The sequence below is a fragment of the Coloeus monedula genome (genome assembly GCF_965178545.1).
Source record: "Coloeus monedula genome assembly, chromosome: 1".
NCBI lineage: Eukaryota > Metazoa > Chordata > Aves > Passeriformes > Corvidae > Coloeus > Coloeus monedula.
Window position 1 is genome coordinate 708748 of NC_138781.1, and position 16536 is coordinate 725283.

Sequence of the window (16536 nt, forward strand, 5' to 3'; positions counted from 1 at the left end):
GCCAAGCCAGGGGCCTCCAGCCCCAGGACCTTGGGCTGGGCACAGCTTGGGGAGAAACCTGAGATTCCCAGGAATTCACGCAGAGCAACCGCTGTGTTCTCAGGGGGAGCAGGTAATTCCTGCACACTCATTCCAGAAAATTCATCAAAGGGCCAAAGGGTTTTCTGTGAGGCAGGAGCTGCCATGGACTCAAGGCTGAAAGGACCCTTGCATGTGCTCTGAAGAACTGGAGGGAATTTCCTTTATCCTTCCATGTTCCATGAACATCCCTGGATGTTCCGAGTGCCCCAACGCCCTCTGTGAGCATGGATGAAGCTTCCTGCTATGGTCACAGAAGCATCCACGTTTTTCTTCTCAAATGACCAGGAAAAGCAGAAATGAGTCGAAGCTGTAGATTATCTTCACAGGCAAGAGGACATCCCACATCTAATCCCCCTCTCTGCTCATGAAACCCCCAGGAATTGTGGAAGAAGTATTTTTAGGGATTTCCACAAGCACTGAGGACACCCCCTGAAAGCAACAAACCCCTTAAACTATTTCAGTCACAATCTAGGGCTGTGTTAAAGGGACAAAATTTACAGAGAAATGAGGAAATGGTGAAATTCCTACCTGGCTTATGCTTGATGTTTGCTTTAGATCCACACTTGGAGGACACTTTGGAAAGGTCGACTTTCTTGTTCTGGATCTGCACCTGGAGAGACAAAAAGCAGCAGCTGAGCACAGAGAAACCTCTCCAGACTCTGGAGGCCAAAGCACCACGTTGTGCTCCGTGAGTGCCCCTGCTCTCCCACGTTATTCCTGCTGCTGATTCCCAGGAATCCTTCCTGAGCATTCCTGGCCACTGCCAACGCCGCCAGCAGTGCCGGGGTCGCTCAGAGCCGGGGGGGTTAAAGTGAGGGACAGAGCTGAGACCAGAGAGCAGCACAGAGGGACAGAACCAGGAATGGGGTTGAGCTCAGGGCACAGCCATGGGGTACAGAAGCACTGGGAACAGGGACAATAAAAGCCAACCCCGCTGCCACGCTCCCCACATGGCTCCTGCCCAGCCTGGGGACACGGCCATGGCCTGGGGTCACCTCACAGACCTCCTGCTGCAGGGCCAGGGCCGTGCCACCGCTCCAGCCTCTGCTCTCCACCATCATGTCCAGCCTGGAGAAGGCTCCAGGGAGAGCTCAGAGCCCCTTGCAGGGCCTAAAGGGGCTCCAGGAGAGCTGCAGAGGGACTGGGGACAAGGCATGGAGGGACAGGAGCCAGGGAATGGCTTCCCAGTGCCAGAGGGCAGGGATGGATGGGAGATTGGGAATTGGGATTGTTCCCTGTGAGGGTGGGCAGGGACTGGAATGAATTTCCCAGAGCAGCTGTGGCTGCCCCTGGATCCCTGGCAGTGCCCAAGGCCAGGCTGGACATTGGGGCTTGGAGCAGCCTGGGCCAGTGGGAGGTGTCCCTGCCCATGGCAGGGTGGCACTGGATGATCCTTAAAGGCCCCTCCACTCAAACCAGTCTGGAATTCTCTGAGGGATCACAGTGCCCAGATTGAATGCACTGCTCCAGGAATCCATCCCTCTTGAAGACCAATGCCAGAGGTGAGAGCAGCCACCAGCTGGGACCAGCAGGCTCAGAAGTTCTGCTCCAGGTCAGTGCACAGAGAAAATCCACAGATTTCCTTTAGAATGTGACAAGAATTTCTCCACCCACCAGCCACTCGAGGAGTTTACTGAGAGTTCCCAGGATCATTTGCCATAACTCTTCCTTGGGCAGCGTGGATCCTCCTGCTCCATGTGCACAGGGAGGAGGCCCAGGAGGAGCAGCACAGCACAGCTCAGCCTCCTGCCATGGCCCCATGGCCCCAGCTCAGGGACAGCCTCAAAAGGTCAGTCACAGACCCTGATTTGGTTGTCTCAGGGGCTGAGTCAAGTTACTAAAGCTTTAATCACCAGTCCTTGCTTGCTTGGAGCCGGGATGAGACTGAATTTATTTCACAGAATGCACTTTGAAATCCGGCTGTTTGTCACCAGCTGTGGCTCCTGAGCTGAGATCCCAACTGTCCCACCTGCATGGAAGGGTGTGTTTGTAGGATTTCTAACAGGGGCTGGGTCTGCACCTTGGGATTGCACTGAGAGAGCCAAACACAGACTCTGGTGCCAGAAACAAACTGGAGCTTTGACAGAGGCTCAGGTGGGGACTGTGAGCCTCAGCTCTTGTTGGCTTTTCTGTCTCTGACCACTTCCCAATCCATCTAAGCAGGCCAAGCCACAGGACAGAGAAACATGGACACTCCAAAGCCCCTTCAGACCTTCACCAACACAGACATCGCCACACTTTGTAAAATCTACCTCTGTACTGCTTTCTTTGAACAGAAAACTTGGTCAAAGGTTGGACTTGATGGTCTTGGAGACCTTCTCCAACCTCAGTGGTTCTGAGAGGGGGAGATACTAAACAAAAATACGACAACAGCTTTTCCCCAGGAAACTGAACTATGTTTGTGCCGAGGTATTTCTGGTGAGTGTAACGTGAGCAGGAACAACTTCTGCTTCTGGGCACGGCTTCTGGGGAATCTGGGCATGGAGAAGAAATTATGTCCTTGTATAGAGGGCAAAATGGGCACCTGAACAGAGACCCAGCCTGGAGCCTCTTGGGGGGGTAGCAGGACAATGCCCCTGGATCCCTGGGAGTGTCCCAGGCCAGGCTGGACAGGGCTTGGAGCAACCTGGGATAGTGGAAGATTTCCTGCCCATGGCAGGGGTGGCACTCAATGATCTGTAAGTCCTTCCCAACCCAAACCATTCCATGCCCACCACTTCTACCAGAGCAACCCTAAAGCTCAATCAGAAATTGTTTCTAAACCACAAGTCTTGTCCACAGGATTCCTGAAAGCTTCAACTGAAGGCACAGACCAGAACAGACCTTCCAGACAGACCCACCAGGGAATTCAACACTGGGAATTCTATCAAAAGTGATCATTACAACCAGTTGAACAAGAAAACATCTGGGAAGAGGTCACTAAAGTCACAGTGCCCCAAAGGGAGTGAGAAGATATAAAAATGAATAAAAGAAAATTATTTACTGGGAAGACAGACTGGGCACTCACATCCACACTGCCTGTGCTGGAGGGCTGGGAATGCTTGCCTGGAGCTGCTCTGGGAGCATCTGGAACCTGGAAATGAGCTTTGGGCTCTGAGAATGCAGAATAAAGAGCTGCTCAAGTGGTTGAGCAAGGAGCAAAACTGCAGTGGTGAAAGGAGAGTGTGGGAGAGGAGAAGAGAAGAAAGCAGGGACACAGCTGTCCCTGGCTGGGAATGCCTGGCAGTGAAGAGGGAAGGACAGGATGGTGATCCATGAGCGGAAGGACGCTTCACTGGCGCAGTTCATTAGGCAAGAAAAGATCTCCCACATTTCAGTCCCATTTCTGGTAGCCTGAAAAAACAGGACAGGCACCAGTGAGGCTCCTGAAAGGCTGAACAAGATGAAGGTGGCAAAATTGAAGCGGTTTATAAAATGCAGCTCCTTGGAGTGCACAGACAGGGAAATGCCACCAGCTGCTCCAGAAACTGTCACCAGTGTGGCCAAAGGCACTTCTGCCACTGACTCGGGAACAGCCTGGCCCAGGCTGGGGGACAGAACCAGGTGGAACAGCAAGCAGGAACAGAAACAGGGCTCAAAAACACTCTGAGGGCTCAGCACCAGCCTTCCCAGTTCTCCTGTGTGAGCACTTCCATGGGAAACACTCCCATGAACATGGTCTACATGATGGAAACAGCAAGGGAGAACCACAAACCCCAAATCCCAAATCCCCAGGCAGCAGGGGTGTGTGTCCAGTGACTGGGGGAGGCAGCCTGGGCTCAGTAGCACAGGTGTGGCCCCAGCATCTGTCTCTGGCCACTGTGGCAACCACCCTGGAGGGAACCAGTTGTTCAGAGCACACATTTGGTTGCCACTTGCAAAGATTTGTGGAAAAATCAGTCATATAGAGGTTCAGCCAGTTGGACATGGATGTCCCAGGAAAAGCGGCCCCCAGCTGGCTCCACAGCCAGGTCCTGAGCAGGGTTTGTGCCACTGGACCAGGCTCCAGCCAGACACCCTGGGCACCTCACCAGATGTGACAGCTGGATGTCACTCCTCGGGAACTCAGGATATGTAAACACCTATGGAAAAAACTTCCTTGGGCTCAAGTCCTTCAGTGTCTCTGAAACCACCCAAACTTTGCATTCCTGAGCCTGTCGTGTGCCAGCAGCCCAGCCCAGGCTGGTCAGGGCAGCACAGATCTGCCCCCGAGGCCCCAGACCATGCTCATGCTCTCCCGAGCTGTAGGATCTGGACAGTTAAGCTGGGTTACCTGGCAGACACTTTGAGCATCTAACACCCCAAATCAAGCTGCAGACACCACCAGATCACCTTTCTATTTTAATGAGCTCAGCCCTGCTGCCAGAGACACCAGCAGCCTTTACATTTAGAAACTAATCTCAGCTCAAAGATTAAGTCCCAGAGTCTTTGCCTGCTCCAAAGTCCTTTTTGTGAAACAAGAAGTGAAATGAGTGTGGCTGCAGCTGGCCCTGTGAGCCAGGGGAGAGTAACAGGCACTTCCAGGCCTTAATGCATGTGCTCTGGGAAATGCGAGTTCCACAGGAGGTCAGGGAGGGAGGAGGTGCCGAGGAGCTCCAGGCGAGTTCAGTCCCAGGCTCAGCCACGTCCCCACCCCGAGTTTGGCCAGGGCCAGCCCAGAGAGCAGGAACAGCCCGGGGGCAGCTGTGCACTGTGAAAGGAACACACGAATTCAGCCGGGCAGCCCGAGGGAAATGCAATAATCCTCCAGCCTGAGTTGTCTCCAGGAGCCCTGGGGCTCTGCCTCAGCTTCTGCCTCCAGCAGAGCATTCCTGAGGCTGGCACACCCAACACGGCACGAGAGGAGTTAGTAGACAGACAGCTTGCCCAGACCCATACTTACATTCCCACCTCCAGGGACATGCTTAATATTGTCCTTGGAACCACACTTGGACTGAACATGGCTGTAGTTCGCTTTTTTGGAGACTATCTGGACCTGGAACGTCACAGAATGGAAAACAACACAAGGGAAGAGGACTGGTTAGAGTTGTCATACGGCAGGAGGGGGCTCTGGAGCAACAGGGACTGTGTGGAACTCGACCCAGTGCAGGGGGGAAGCCACCGAGGAGGAGAGTGAGAGAGAGTGAAGGACAGGAGGCTGCACAGACAGTGTTAGTGCCAGGCTGGGAGCACCGCGGGGAGAACGCTCCCATGGACCCTGCGGAGCCCCGGCGTGGGATGGGACTGCCCGTGGCTGTGGGCAACCTTCCTGGAGCAGGGAGAGCCAGCCCAGAGCCCTGGGACTGCCCGTGGCTGCGGGAAACCTCCCTGGAGCAGGGAGAGCCAGCCCAGAGCCCTGGGACTGCCCGTGGTCCCAGGAAAGCTCCCTGGAGCAGGGAGAGCCAGCCCAGAGCCCTGGGACTGCCCGTGGCTGGGGGAAACCTTTCTGGAGCAGGGAGAGCCAGCCCAGAGCCATTGGGGCTGCCCGTGGCCCCAGGAAAGCTCCCTGGAGCAGGGAGAGCCAGCTCAGAGGGATGGGATGAGACTGTCCATGCCCCAGGAAGTCTCCTGGGAGGTTTCCAGTGACAGCTTCCCCAGAGCAGGGAGAGCCAGCCCTTGGAGCCACCGCTCCCAGCACGCTGTGAGCTGCTCCCTGCCCACACCTGGACTGGCTCCAGCCCTGGATAATGTCCCTCCAAACCCCTGGGCAGTAAAGCTGGGTCTGAGAAACATTTTTCCTGTTGAAGGTGGTGAAACCTTCAGTTGAATGATCTCAGATGAGTCCTGTGTTAATGAAATTGTTTCTCCTTTACACTGACTTGGATTTGAGGGCATGAGAATGTGGTTGGTGGTGGCTTGGCAGTGCTGGGGGTGGAGGTGCTTGGGCTCCATGATCTCAGAGAGCTTCTCTAGCCTCAATGATTCTGTGATTTTTAAATACAACAGGAGTAGCTGAGGTGAGCTTTACTCACAGCAGTAACTGGGTTAGGCACTGGTGCTTACAAAGGTTAGTTACAACACAGGTTTAGTCTGGAGTTTTTTACCACAGCACTAACAGGCCCAAGCTGGATCCTGATTTCTACAAAAGGTGATAAACTTGGAGCACAACAGGGATCACCCAACACTCTCAGCTGGGCAGGTTCCCAGAGCTCCTCAGCCAGGTCAGAAGGGCTGGATTCAGGGAACAGCAGCTCTGGGAACATACCCGTGCCATGGAGCGTGGGGTGGTTCACTGACTCGCTAGAGGTACAAATTCTGTTCATTCCTGACCATTCCTGCCTGATAACATCAAAATTACACTGTGGCACTCCCCCCTCACCCCATCTACTGTACTTTGGAGTAGCCCATCCAATGGTGATGGGCTCATGCATGGAGTTACAGAGTTTTGGTACAACTGGGTTGGGAATATTACAGGAAAGATGTGAACTCCTTCATTTCTGCAGTCTTACAAGCAGCAGCTCTGAACTCAACCTCTCTGCCTCGTTACAAACTGGTTCTGTGTCAAGAACTGGGTTTAAGGAAACCTCTGACTCAAAGTGAAGCCTGCATTAACCTGCAAGTGAAACTGGAGGACCCTGCTCTGGAAACCTTTCCAGCAGGTGTGGAGACAGTCGCTCCCTGGAGGAGTTTCCGTGGGAACATCTCAGGGTGCACAGGAGAGGACGGGAAGTGCCTGTGCAAGGAACAGTGCCACTGACAGGAGAGAGCAGGACAGCTGGAGAGGAGGGACAGTGACTCAAAACGGAAACATTTTCCTTCATCTCCCCCAGAGAAAAGTGTGAAAGGAACTCACTTTCCCATTGGGCTGTTTGGGGACCCCCTCTTTTGCTGCGGCTGCTTTAGGAGCCACTTTAGTGCCCGCGCTGGGTTCAGACCTGGGCGCGGCGGCGGCTGAGTCTGGCCTTTTCTCTATTTTCCCCTGGATGGAGACAAAGGGATGGTTTCAACCAGCAAAAGCAGAAGTGTGGGCAGGAGCACGGGAACACGGATACACCTGGTGCAGCAGAGGACCCAGGAGAACTCCTTGCATGCTCTAATTCCCAGGCCAAGGATAATCCCATGCCCAGGAAGGGTGACACTGAGGGTGGGAGGGCACAGCCCCGGGTGGAGCGGGCACCTGGGGGCACAGAGCAAGGGTCCAGTGCTCCATGTCTCAAAAAGCTCCTGGTGTCCTTCCTCAGGATCCAAGGGACCCCAGGACACTGATCCTGCCAAAAAAATCCAACCAAATCCCTGGGGAACCCAACAGCAGCGCAGGACCAGCTCCTGCACACAGAGGACATGGTGCAGATCTGGGAGGCAGAGACAGCCAGGGCTGATCTGGGGCTCTGAGAGCTCTGCTGGACACACAGCCCGTGCTCCCAGCTCGGATTCCCACCCACACAACACTGCACTCAGGATTTGAGCTCAACACCTGGTTCGGTTTTTATCTAACAAAAGGCAGGTGCACCCAGACAGTCCAGCTGAGCAGAAAATTGAAGGAAAATTTACAGGTTTCATAAAAATTCAGCATCTACCTGAGAAAATCCATTGTTTGGCTAATTTAGATGCAGGGAAGTGCAGCAGAACCTGCATTTTTTGAGGAGGGGCTCAGCATAAATCTTGTATTTCACTAACCTACAGACCAGTGAACAAAACCCCCCCAAGATTACAACATTCTCAGACTCTAAAAACAGCCCAGTGTAAATAAGACTACAAAAAGGAAAAATTGCTTAACAAGGCAATTGTTAGGATTTAATAACTGTGAAAATATTTAGAAAAATTCAGGACAGTGCAATTAAATGCCAGCTAAAGTCCCTTAAGCTGACACAATGAGGGCTGTGCTGTGCTGCTGCACAGCCAGGAGACTGCTGACTCTGAGGATAAATCCATGCTGTATCGATGCTGTCTGGGACACGCAACACCCAGCCAGGAGTGCCCTTGACTTTAATGTGCCTGAGAGCAGATTAAGGCTCCCAGCATGGAATGTGCTCCCTTGGCAGCACATTAAAGTTCTGGGCCGGGTTATTCAGCACCACAGAGCTGCAGCAAAGAGAAGTGGAAAGATCTGTGTCCCACTGGGGGGGAATCACAGCCTCTGGCTGCTACTAACACACGAGGCCAGCCCAAGGCCGGGGTTATACAACAGCTGATCACGGTTCTGTGGTTCTGCACAGCCACATTGTTTAAAGCCCAGCAGAGGCTGCAGGTGCATCCCAACACCTTTATCCTTTCCATGGCAGATACTGATGGTGGAAGTGCCATTTAAGAGCATTAAGAGGCAGTGAGAGCCCCAGGTTTTATCTCTGTTAATGGTTTTTCAGCACGATCCTCTCCTCGTGGCCACCACAGGTGATCCCAAAAGACTCATTTCATGTCAGCTTTGGGCCTGACAAGTTGGACAGGGAAAGATGCTGTGGAACTTGCTCCTGAAGCCAGATTTCCCTCATCCTAGTGCTGTACCATTCACCTACTTCTGTACCATTCAGCAGACTGAGTTCCCCTACTCAAAGGCAAAAGTTTGGACTACAGACAGGTTCCGAACCTCCCACTCCGAGTCTCTGTGCCAGGCCCTAGGACAGCAGAGCAGCAGCAGAGCTCTGAATTCCTGCAGGTATCCCAGGGAACAGGGGCTGGCTCTGGGGTGGATCCCGCCTTGTGCAGCAAGCAGGACCCCAGCGAGGAGCTCTGCAGAGCGTGCCCGAGGAGAGCAGTGAGGACACAGCCACCCAGCCCAGCAGAGCCGCTGCGGAGCGCGGACGCTCGCGGCCGGAGGAGCTCACCTTCCCTCCCCCGGGCTGGTGCTTGATGTTGTCGGTGGAGCCGATCTTGGAGCGCACGTTCTTCAGGTCGGGGGCGGAGGCGCTGCTGGCCGGGCGGGGCGGTTTGGAGGTGCCGCTGGCTTTGCTGGCAGCTTTGGCCGTGGCTTTCTTGGCGTCCGCCGACACCGTGGAGGCCGTGGCGGCTTTGGGCGCGGCAGCTTTGGGCTTGGGCCGGCTGGAGGCCACCCCGGGCACGCTGGGAGCGCTGGAGGCCGTGGTGGAAGGAGTGGTGGCACTGCTCTTGGTGGCATTGCCGGTAGCGCTCTTGGGGCGGCTGGAATCTGCTGCGGGATCGCAGGGAATGTGGGAGGGAAGGGGGAGAACAGGGGTCAGAGCCTGCTACACAAACGTCTTCAGTCACACAATCCCAGCGTGGGCTGGGACCTCAGAGAGCATGGGCAGGGACATCTTCTGCCATCCCAGGGTGCTCCAGCCTGGCCTGGGACACCCCCGTTCCAAGAGATGTACAGGGACCCTCTTAATGACCCCAGCCCCAGACAAAGGGGATTTGACTCTGACTGAGGAAACAGCCTCCACCTGTGCCAGGGCAGGCTCAGGGTGGATACTGGGAACATTCCTTCCCCAGAAGGGCTGTCTGGCCCTGGCACAGCTGCCCAGGGCAGGGGTGGAGTCCCCATTGCTGGAGGTATTTAACAGCCATTGTGGATGTGGGGAACATGGTCAGGGGTGGCCTTGGCAGTGCTGGGGGCTGGGTGGGCTCGATGGTCCTGCAGGGTTTTCCCACAAAGGATTTCCACAGTGAGATGGAAAGTGAGCAGTTACCTGAGGGAGACTTTGCAGAGGTTTTCTTGGCATCTGCCGGCTTCGCGTCCGTCTTGATCGCTGCCAACACAAACACAGCGGTCAGAACGTCAGGGGAGGATCCCTGCAGGAGTCCAGGCCTGGAATCAGCCCAAGGATTAACTGCTCTGGGTGAGCACCTGGCTGGGGTGCTCCTGCTGGCAGCAAAAGCCCCTCGTACTTTGCAGCCAAAGCACCAATTCACGTCACAGGATCCTCATTCGGTGACACCACACACCTGGGGATGGGCTGCGTTTCGTTTCTTCTCAAATTCAATCTGACAGCACTCGCTGGGAGTGTTTTAATCCTGCCCCTCCTTCAGTTCTTAAAAAAACCCCAACCGAGCAAAAAACCACCCCAAAACATTTCCTTTCTTTAAAAAGCACCAAAAGCAACCCCATGTTTGTCCTTGCCCAACCTTGCTCTCATTGCCAGACCGGTCCTACCCTGTGCCAATTTTCTTGCACAGGAGTTATTGCACATATTTCGGCCCCTATTTTAATTGTATAAACCCAAAAATCAATCCCTAAACTGAGCTGCCTTTGGGCAAAGCCCAACGATCATGACCTGATTACACTGCACAGAGGACATGCTAAACCAGGGATGCAGCCACACTTCTCCAAGCAGGAGAAAACCAAACACCAAATTGACCAAGGCAAAAACCACGGACTGAAAAACAGACACAGAACTTTATTTTAGGGAGCTCTTTGCTCATGAAATTGGAGGGATTTTAGTCTCAGTGGGGAGCAAGTTTGGGTAAAGTCTGCTTCATTTCAACAGCCAAAGGAAGGCAACATTGAAAAGAAATAATAAATGGAAAAGACCCAAGTTAGAAATTATGAAAACCCTTGTTTTTTAATATTTAATTTCCATTTAGTCTCAGATTTTTAGATAAACTCCAGCAGCTGTCAGGGTCCTTTATGGAATATCAATACCAAAAGGACCAAGGGGAAGAGGCAGATAACTACAGGCCAAGTTAGTCTGGATCATTCCACCCTGACTTTGCTAAAAGCATTCAATTAAACACCCCAGATAAGATTCCAGCTAATGAGGTGAAACTCATTTGGATAATTTAATAAGGCCTAAAGGACAGATACATAATTAATAGCAAACACTTCAAACAAGGGGCTGGCAAGCCAACCTAGTTTCATTCCTCGAGACCACAACTTTAATTGGGGAAACCGCATGGACAGAACAGACTTAGGTTTATGTAAAGGCAAAGGAATCTTATGTTACATTAATACACAGAGAGATGTTATTTCTGCTGGTGTCAGTGGGGAGCCAAATGCTGAACACTTCTGTCTGTGTTAACACGAGATGGTGAAAACCCAGATAAAGCCCCTGGGACGATGGTCTGTACTGACAGACTTTGATCTGTGCCTGATCTGAGGGGCTGAGCGTGGTCTTGTACAAATACTAAAGTCATTTCCACGCAGAGGGGAACAAAAACTAATTAAAAAAAAGATTAAAATTTAAAATATTAAAAATCAAAATATCAATCCCTGCATAATCCGTGGCTCTCCTTTAGAGAGAGAGAAATGACTGACATTCAATACCTGAAAAAGTGGAACTATAGAATGTCAAACCCAGCCTTTACACACACACTTCATGTGAGACAATGACTGAAACTTGATGGCAGCTCAAGGCACCGAGTGCCTGACATAAGAAAAGCACCAGCAGCTGTCCTGAAGGAGGATCTTCAGCCCCAGACTTACTCTCTGTCTCAACACTGTGCAATGAGAAACTAAATTCATGGAATCACTGTAGTTGGAAAAGTCCTGCAAGGCCATCCAGTACAACTGTTCCCCACCACTGACCACTCCCCAGGTGCCACATCCACATGGGTGTCACATCCCTCCAGGAACAGGGACTCCTCCACTGCCCTGGGCAGCCCATTCCAGTGCCTGGCCACCCTTTCCATGAAGGAATGTTCCCAATATCCACCCTGAGCCTCCCCTGGCCCAGCCTGAGGCTGTTCCCTCTCCTCCTGTCCCTGTTCTGGGAGCAGAGCCCAGCCCCACTGGCTGCCCCCTCCTCTGAAGGAGCTGATCAGAGCTGTGACTCCAAGAGCTCCAGGTCTCCCCACCAACGTCTCACCCAAACCAAACCAAATCAAACCAAACCATGAGCATTGGGCTCATTGTGGTTCCCTTGAGGCCCCAGGGCACCACCCACCCTCTGTCCCACCCCTGCTTCCCCCTCAGCCAGAACAGGACCCCCTTCCTCTTCCCATTCCTGCCTCCTCTGTGCATTTGCAGACCTAGGCAGGGTGGCTGTGCCTCCCCATGGAGTCCCTCCAGCTGACCTCATCCTCCCTCACCCACAAGGCTCTGCCTGCACTTGGCAGAGTCCCACCACATTCCCGGTGCCACAGCCTCTTCCTCTGCACATCCTGCCTCCTGGAACAGCCTCCCTGCAGCTCTGCATCGCTGACTCCGTCTCTTTTCAAATGTCAGCAGCGAACGCTCCTTTGTTTGTGGCTCGGTTTGGGCAGCAGGAATGAACCCAACTCATTAGAACAGATCCCACATTCCAGGGCTCCAGTTTGCCTCCAAGACCACACAAAATGAATTTTACCAGGATGTCCATGGGATCAGACAGGATACACAGCTCTTGGAATGTGCAGCACCTTCTCTACACTTGATGAATTAGATTTTCCCCCAGAGCACAAAGTCTGGGATGTCCATCAAGCCTAACACATCCCAACACAGCTGAAACATTACAATTCCTTTGGGAAAGCAGGGCTATGAATCCATGCTTTGGGATTCAAACCAATCCGTGTCGTTTTACACATTTATTGGCAAATTTTGCCACTGAGGCCCAGTCATTTGAAAAGACTTAAGAAGACTCAACTATGATTTTATCTGATGTTAAATCTCTTGAGCTCCATTAAAATGAGTGAGAACAGTGTTAGTTTATCTAAAACACTGCTCAGGTTTCCTGTTGAACTCATGGGAAGTCCCCTCTTTAGCAGCAGTATTAAAGAGTATTAAAGACTGGGACACAGTTTTTGGATGAAGCTGATGTGACTTCAGCTCCAAATTCTTCCTGCTCTACTAAAAACCCTCCGCTTCTGCTCAACCTTTTTTGGATTTCACACACCAGTTCAGGTGTTCCAAGTCCTCTTCCAAAGATTTGCTTTCCCAAGTTTTATTTAGTGTTTCATCTGTTCCTATGGCAAAATGCAGAGGGAATAGAATCCCTACTCTTAAATCAAGTGTGTACAGTAACTGAATTAACCCTGGATCACACAGAGCTGATCCAGGTTGGCCCTGAAGGGAATTTGGAAGAGGAAGCCCTGGAGAGAAAAACCTTTGAGCTACTCTCAGAATCCAGACAATGATGGAGTGGCTTTTGAACACTTCATGGGGTGGGGACTCCACCCCTGCCCTGGGCAGCTGTGCCAGGGCTGGACAGCCCTTTCCAGGAAGGAATGTTCCCAATATCCACCCTGAGCCTCCCCTGGCCCAGCCTGAGGCCGTTCCCTCTCCTCCTGTCCCTGTTCCCTGGGAGCAGAGCCCGACCCCCCCGGCTGCCCCCTCCTGTCAGGGAGTTGTGGGGAGAACCTGGTGCTGCTCAGACAGGACCTTGCTGCTGCTGAAGGACAGATTCCCAAGGGAAAGGAGGGAGCACTCACACGTCGGCCTCTTGGGAGGAGACGCCACCGTGGTTTTGGCAGCAGCCGCTGCCGTCACCGGCGATGGTGCCGTGGTCCTGGGAGTAGCAGAGGAGCTCCTGGAAGGAGTTTTAGGAGTGGTGGAGGCTGGAGGCTTGGAGAGGGAGGTTCTCTTCTCCGTGGGCTTCGCATCTGCAACCTGGAACGGAGCAGGAAGTGTCAGAACAGCCGGAACGTCACCGGCAAAGCACCGCGCTCCAAGTCAATGGGAAGTGCCAAAAAAGGCTGAAATGAACAGAAATTGCTGAAATTCTTAAACACTTAATTAAGCCTGGCACTGCTGAAAGGCTATAATGCAATTAAAACATAGTGAGGACGTGCAGAAGCGAGTGATGGAGTGGAGAGCAGGACACGGAGCACGGACCCTGCGGAGGAGCGGTCCCACCCAGGGCTGGCTCAGCTTTGGTGTGTGGAGGCCTCTCCAGCTGCGAAGGAGGTTTTGATTTCTGGAGAAAATGGAACCATCAGTCCACCAGCAATGCTCCTGGGAGACATTCCCATCCTCCAGGAGCAGGAATGCTCCCTAAGGTGGAATCTGTTTCAACACTGGGGACATGAAATCAGGTATCCATGGCTCATCCCTCACTTGGAAAACTCTTTCCTGCTGTCCCTGGCAAGGCACTTGCTTGTCAACTGCCTGATCTCTGAAGTATGGAAATACTGAGTTAATGCACGGGGACAAATCTGATTTTATCAAAAAGGGATTCAGAATGATCCAAAAACTTGAGCCAAACCAAAGTCACCAGCTCAGAGAAAAGCACAGATTTACACCTGGCCTCTCATTTGCCTTCTCTTATTTTTAGTTAGTCCTAAAAGACACTCAAATGCAGTAATTTGAGCTTAATACAGCAGGAATGGTGCTGTTTAGCCATCAGTGAAATAGATTTTGACAATCCCTTTTAAAAAGTTGAATTCTTCTGCTCTGTAAGATCACAGGTTAACATAGGGAACACTCAAGGGACACCTCCCGTTCTTCACACATGGGGATTCCCTGCTTATCTGGAACATGCAACACTGCCCATGAATACTCTCTTTAAGGGAATTACGAATCTCCAACATTTTCTAAGTGCTGTCAGTTCTCTCTGTGCAGTTCTGCAGTGACCAGACTCCAAAAAATGACCATTGGTGGGAGATATGGAGCGTTCACATGGATTTGTTCTTCTTCAATATTAGTATCAGAGGTCTCCAATCAGGATTCCCATGTTCTTGCCTGGATTTAGGAGCTGTATACAGAAGGAATTGTTCCCTGGGAGGGTGGGCAGGCCCTGGCACAGGGTGCCCAGAGCAGCTGGGGCTGCCCCTGGATCCCTGGCAGTGCCCAAGGCCAGGCTGGACATTGGGGCTGGGAGCAGCCTGGGACAGTGGGAGGTGTCCCTGCCCATGGCAGGGGCTGGAATTGGATGGGCTATGAGGTCCCTCCCAACCCAAGCCAATCTGGGATCCCTGATTCATCAGGACAATCTCAGCAACACACTCAGGTTTATTCTCCTCTGTGGTGACACAATCCAGTGCCAGGGACCCGATGCCATCCCTGGGTTAATGGAAGCTGCTCCCAAGAGCCCTGCAGCTCCCAGCACACTGAATCCCATTCCTGACCTCACCCCAGCACAGGAATGACGTTCTGCCTCGTGGCTGAGAGCTGGGAATCTCCCTGTGAGTGAGCCCTGGGCTCCCCCAGAGCCGGGCGGTTCTTACCTTTGGTTTAGTCTCTTTTGGAGTTAAGGTGGAGGGACGGGTGCTGCTGGTGCCGGGGCGTTTGGCAGCGGTGCCAGGAGCAGGACCTGCAGTTGGGCTCGTGGGCTTTTTGTTTGTGCCCGGGGTGGCCGAGCTCGGCCGCTTGGGGCTGGTGGTGGCCGAGGGCTTGGCTTTCGCTGCTGCCGGCTTTGGAGAGGAGGTGGATGCAGCAGGCTTTAGGGGTGGGCCAAAAAGCAAAATCCAGGATAAAACCAAAGAAATACAACAAAAAATAGCGCATTGTAAACCAAAACATTGAGCTGCAACAACAGAAAAGTGATATTTTAAAGAAAACAAATAATAATAATAATAATAATAATAATAATAATAATAATAATAACCTTTCTGTTTTCTGAGCGTAACAAAGACCGAAATGCAGCAGCCTCTGGGGATGCAGCAGCCTCTGGGGCCGGGGGGGTTCTGCCATTCAATTCCAAACCAACGGGATTTATTCCAGCAGCGCCGAAAGCAGCAGAAGGAATGGCTGCTAAAGCTGGATTAGTCCTTGGGTGCTCCTGGCATCCAGAGCTACGTGCAATCCACAGGCCGTGGCTTTCCAATTACGGGCACACGGGGATTGCGAGCTCCAAATCCTCATCGGATCAGCTCCCGCCGTCACACGGGCAGGGCCTCGAGGGGAGAGAGCCCCCGGCCCCCCCAGCCCTCCTGGGGACACTCGGGGGGAATCTGCTGCGTGCTGGAAGCTCCTGAAAGCAAAGCTCCCAAGCCAGAGGAGCCAGGCCGGAGCAGGGCTGTGCAGTGCACAGAAATGTGTTGTGAACACACAGTATCAGTGAGCACGGGCGTTACTACACGTTTACTACATGTTTACTACTGCTACACCACCAACACCAACTGGAGAATTCAGTGAAATAAAGTTTCCGCACTTTTCTCAAGGGCGCTTCCAGTCCCCCTGGCCACAGCTCCGGAACTGGATGGGTTTGCTCTGGGGAAAGGGCTCACGAGTGGCAGCTCAGAAAACAGAATTTGGGCTGGCACAGCTGGGGAAGCAGAAAAGCTGGCAAATAAAACCCATGGAAGCAGAGATGGCAGACAGGGAACAGTTCCTACCTTGGTCTTCTTCTCCGGGCTGGGAGGGAGCTCCTTGTTGGGAGGAGCTGTGATGTCGTTCCCAGTCACGGCCTCAGCTGCTTTGGGCTCCTCTGGTTTGGCTGGAGGGAAGGAAGGGAGATTTGTGAGTTTAAGCTGTTTTTTTTTAAATATCTATTTTTTAGTTTACTGTTATTCAACACAGCAGCAGCAGGAGACAGAACTGAGACAGCACAGGTTGGTATTAGTGGGAAATTCCCTAAACCCAGAATACCTGCAGGAAGAAAGATCTTCCCTGTAACAGGACAGGTTCATCCAGATGCTGTTAGATTCCAATTTCTCATTTTACCCCAGTGGGAAAAGCCAGACAGCAGATGAAGGTTTAATTTAAATAGCAAATCTTCCCATCTTTCAAGTTGTTAAAATAAATTGTTG

General features: G+C 52.6%; 1 protein-coding gene across 9 annotated transcripts in view; it reads right to left on the reverse strand.

Moving 5' to 3' along the window:
- Positions 1-16536, reverse strand: part of MAP4 (microtubule associated protein 4) — a 150863-nt gene that overhangs the window by 9646 nt on the left and 124681 nt on the right. For 7 of the 9 annotated variants that reach the window (XM_082297656.1, XM_082297652.1, XM_082297655.1 and 4 more), the window contains 8 exons: positions 16123-16223; positions 15013-15225; positions 13279-13456; positions 9624-9683; positions 8802-9124; positions 6833-6958; positions 4943-5035; positions 610-691 (listed from right to left, as the gene is read on the reverse strand). In XM_082297656.1, the coding sequence (XP_082153782.1) occupies positions 610-691; positions 4943-5035; positions 6833-6958; positions 8802-9124; positions 9624-9683; positions 13279-13456; positions 15013-15225; positions 16123-16223 (1176 nt within the window). The remainder of the gene's footprint in view (positions 1-609; positions 692-4942; positions 5036-6832; positions 6959-8801; positions 9125-9623; positions 9684-13278; positions 13457-15012; positions 15226-16122; positions 16224-16536) is intronic. The other 2 variants (XM_082297651.1, XM_082297653.1) reach the window with 2 other exon arrangements.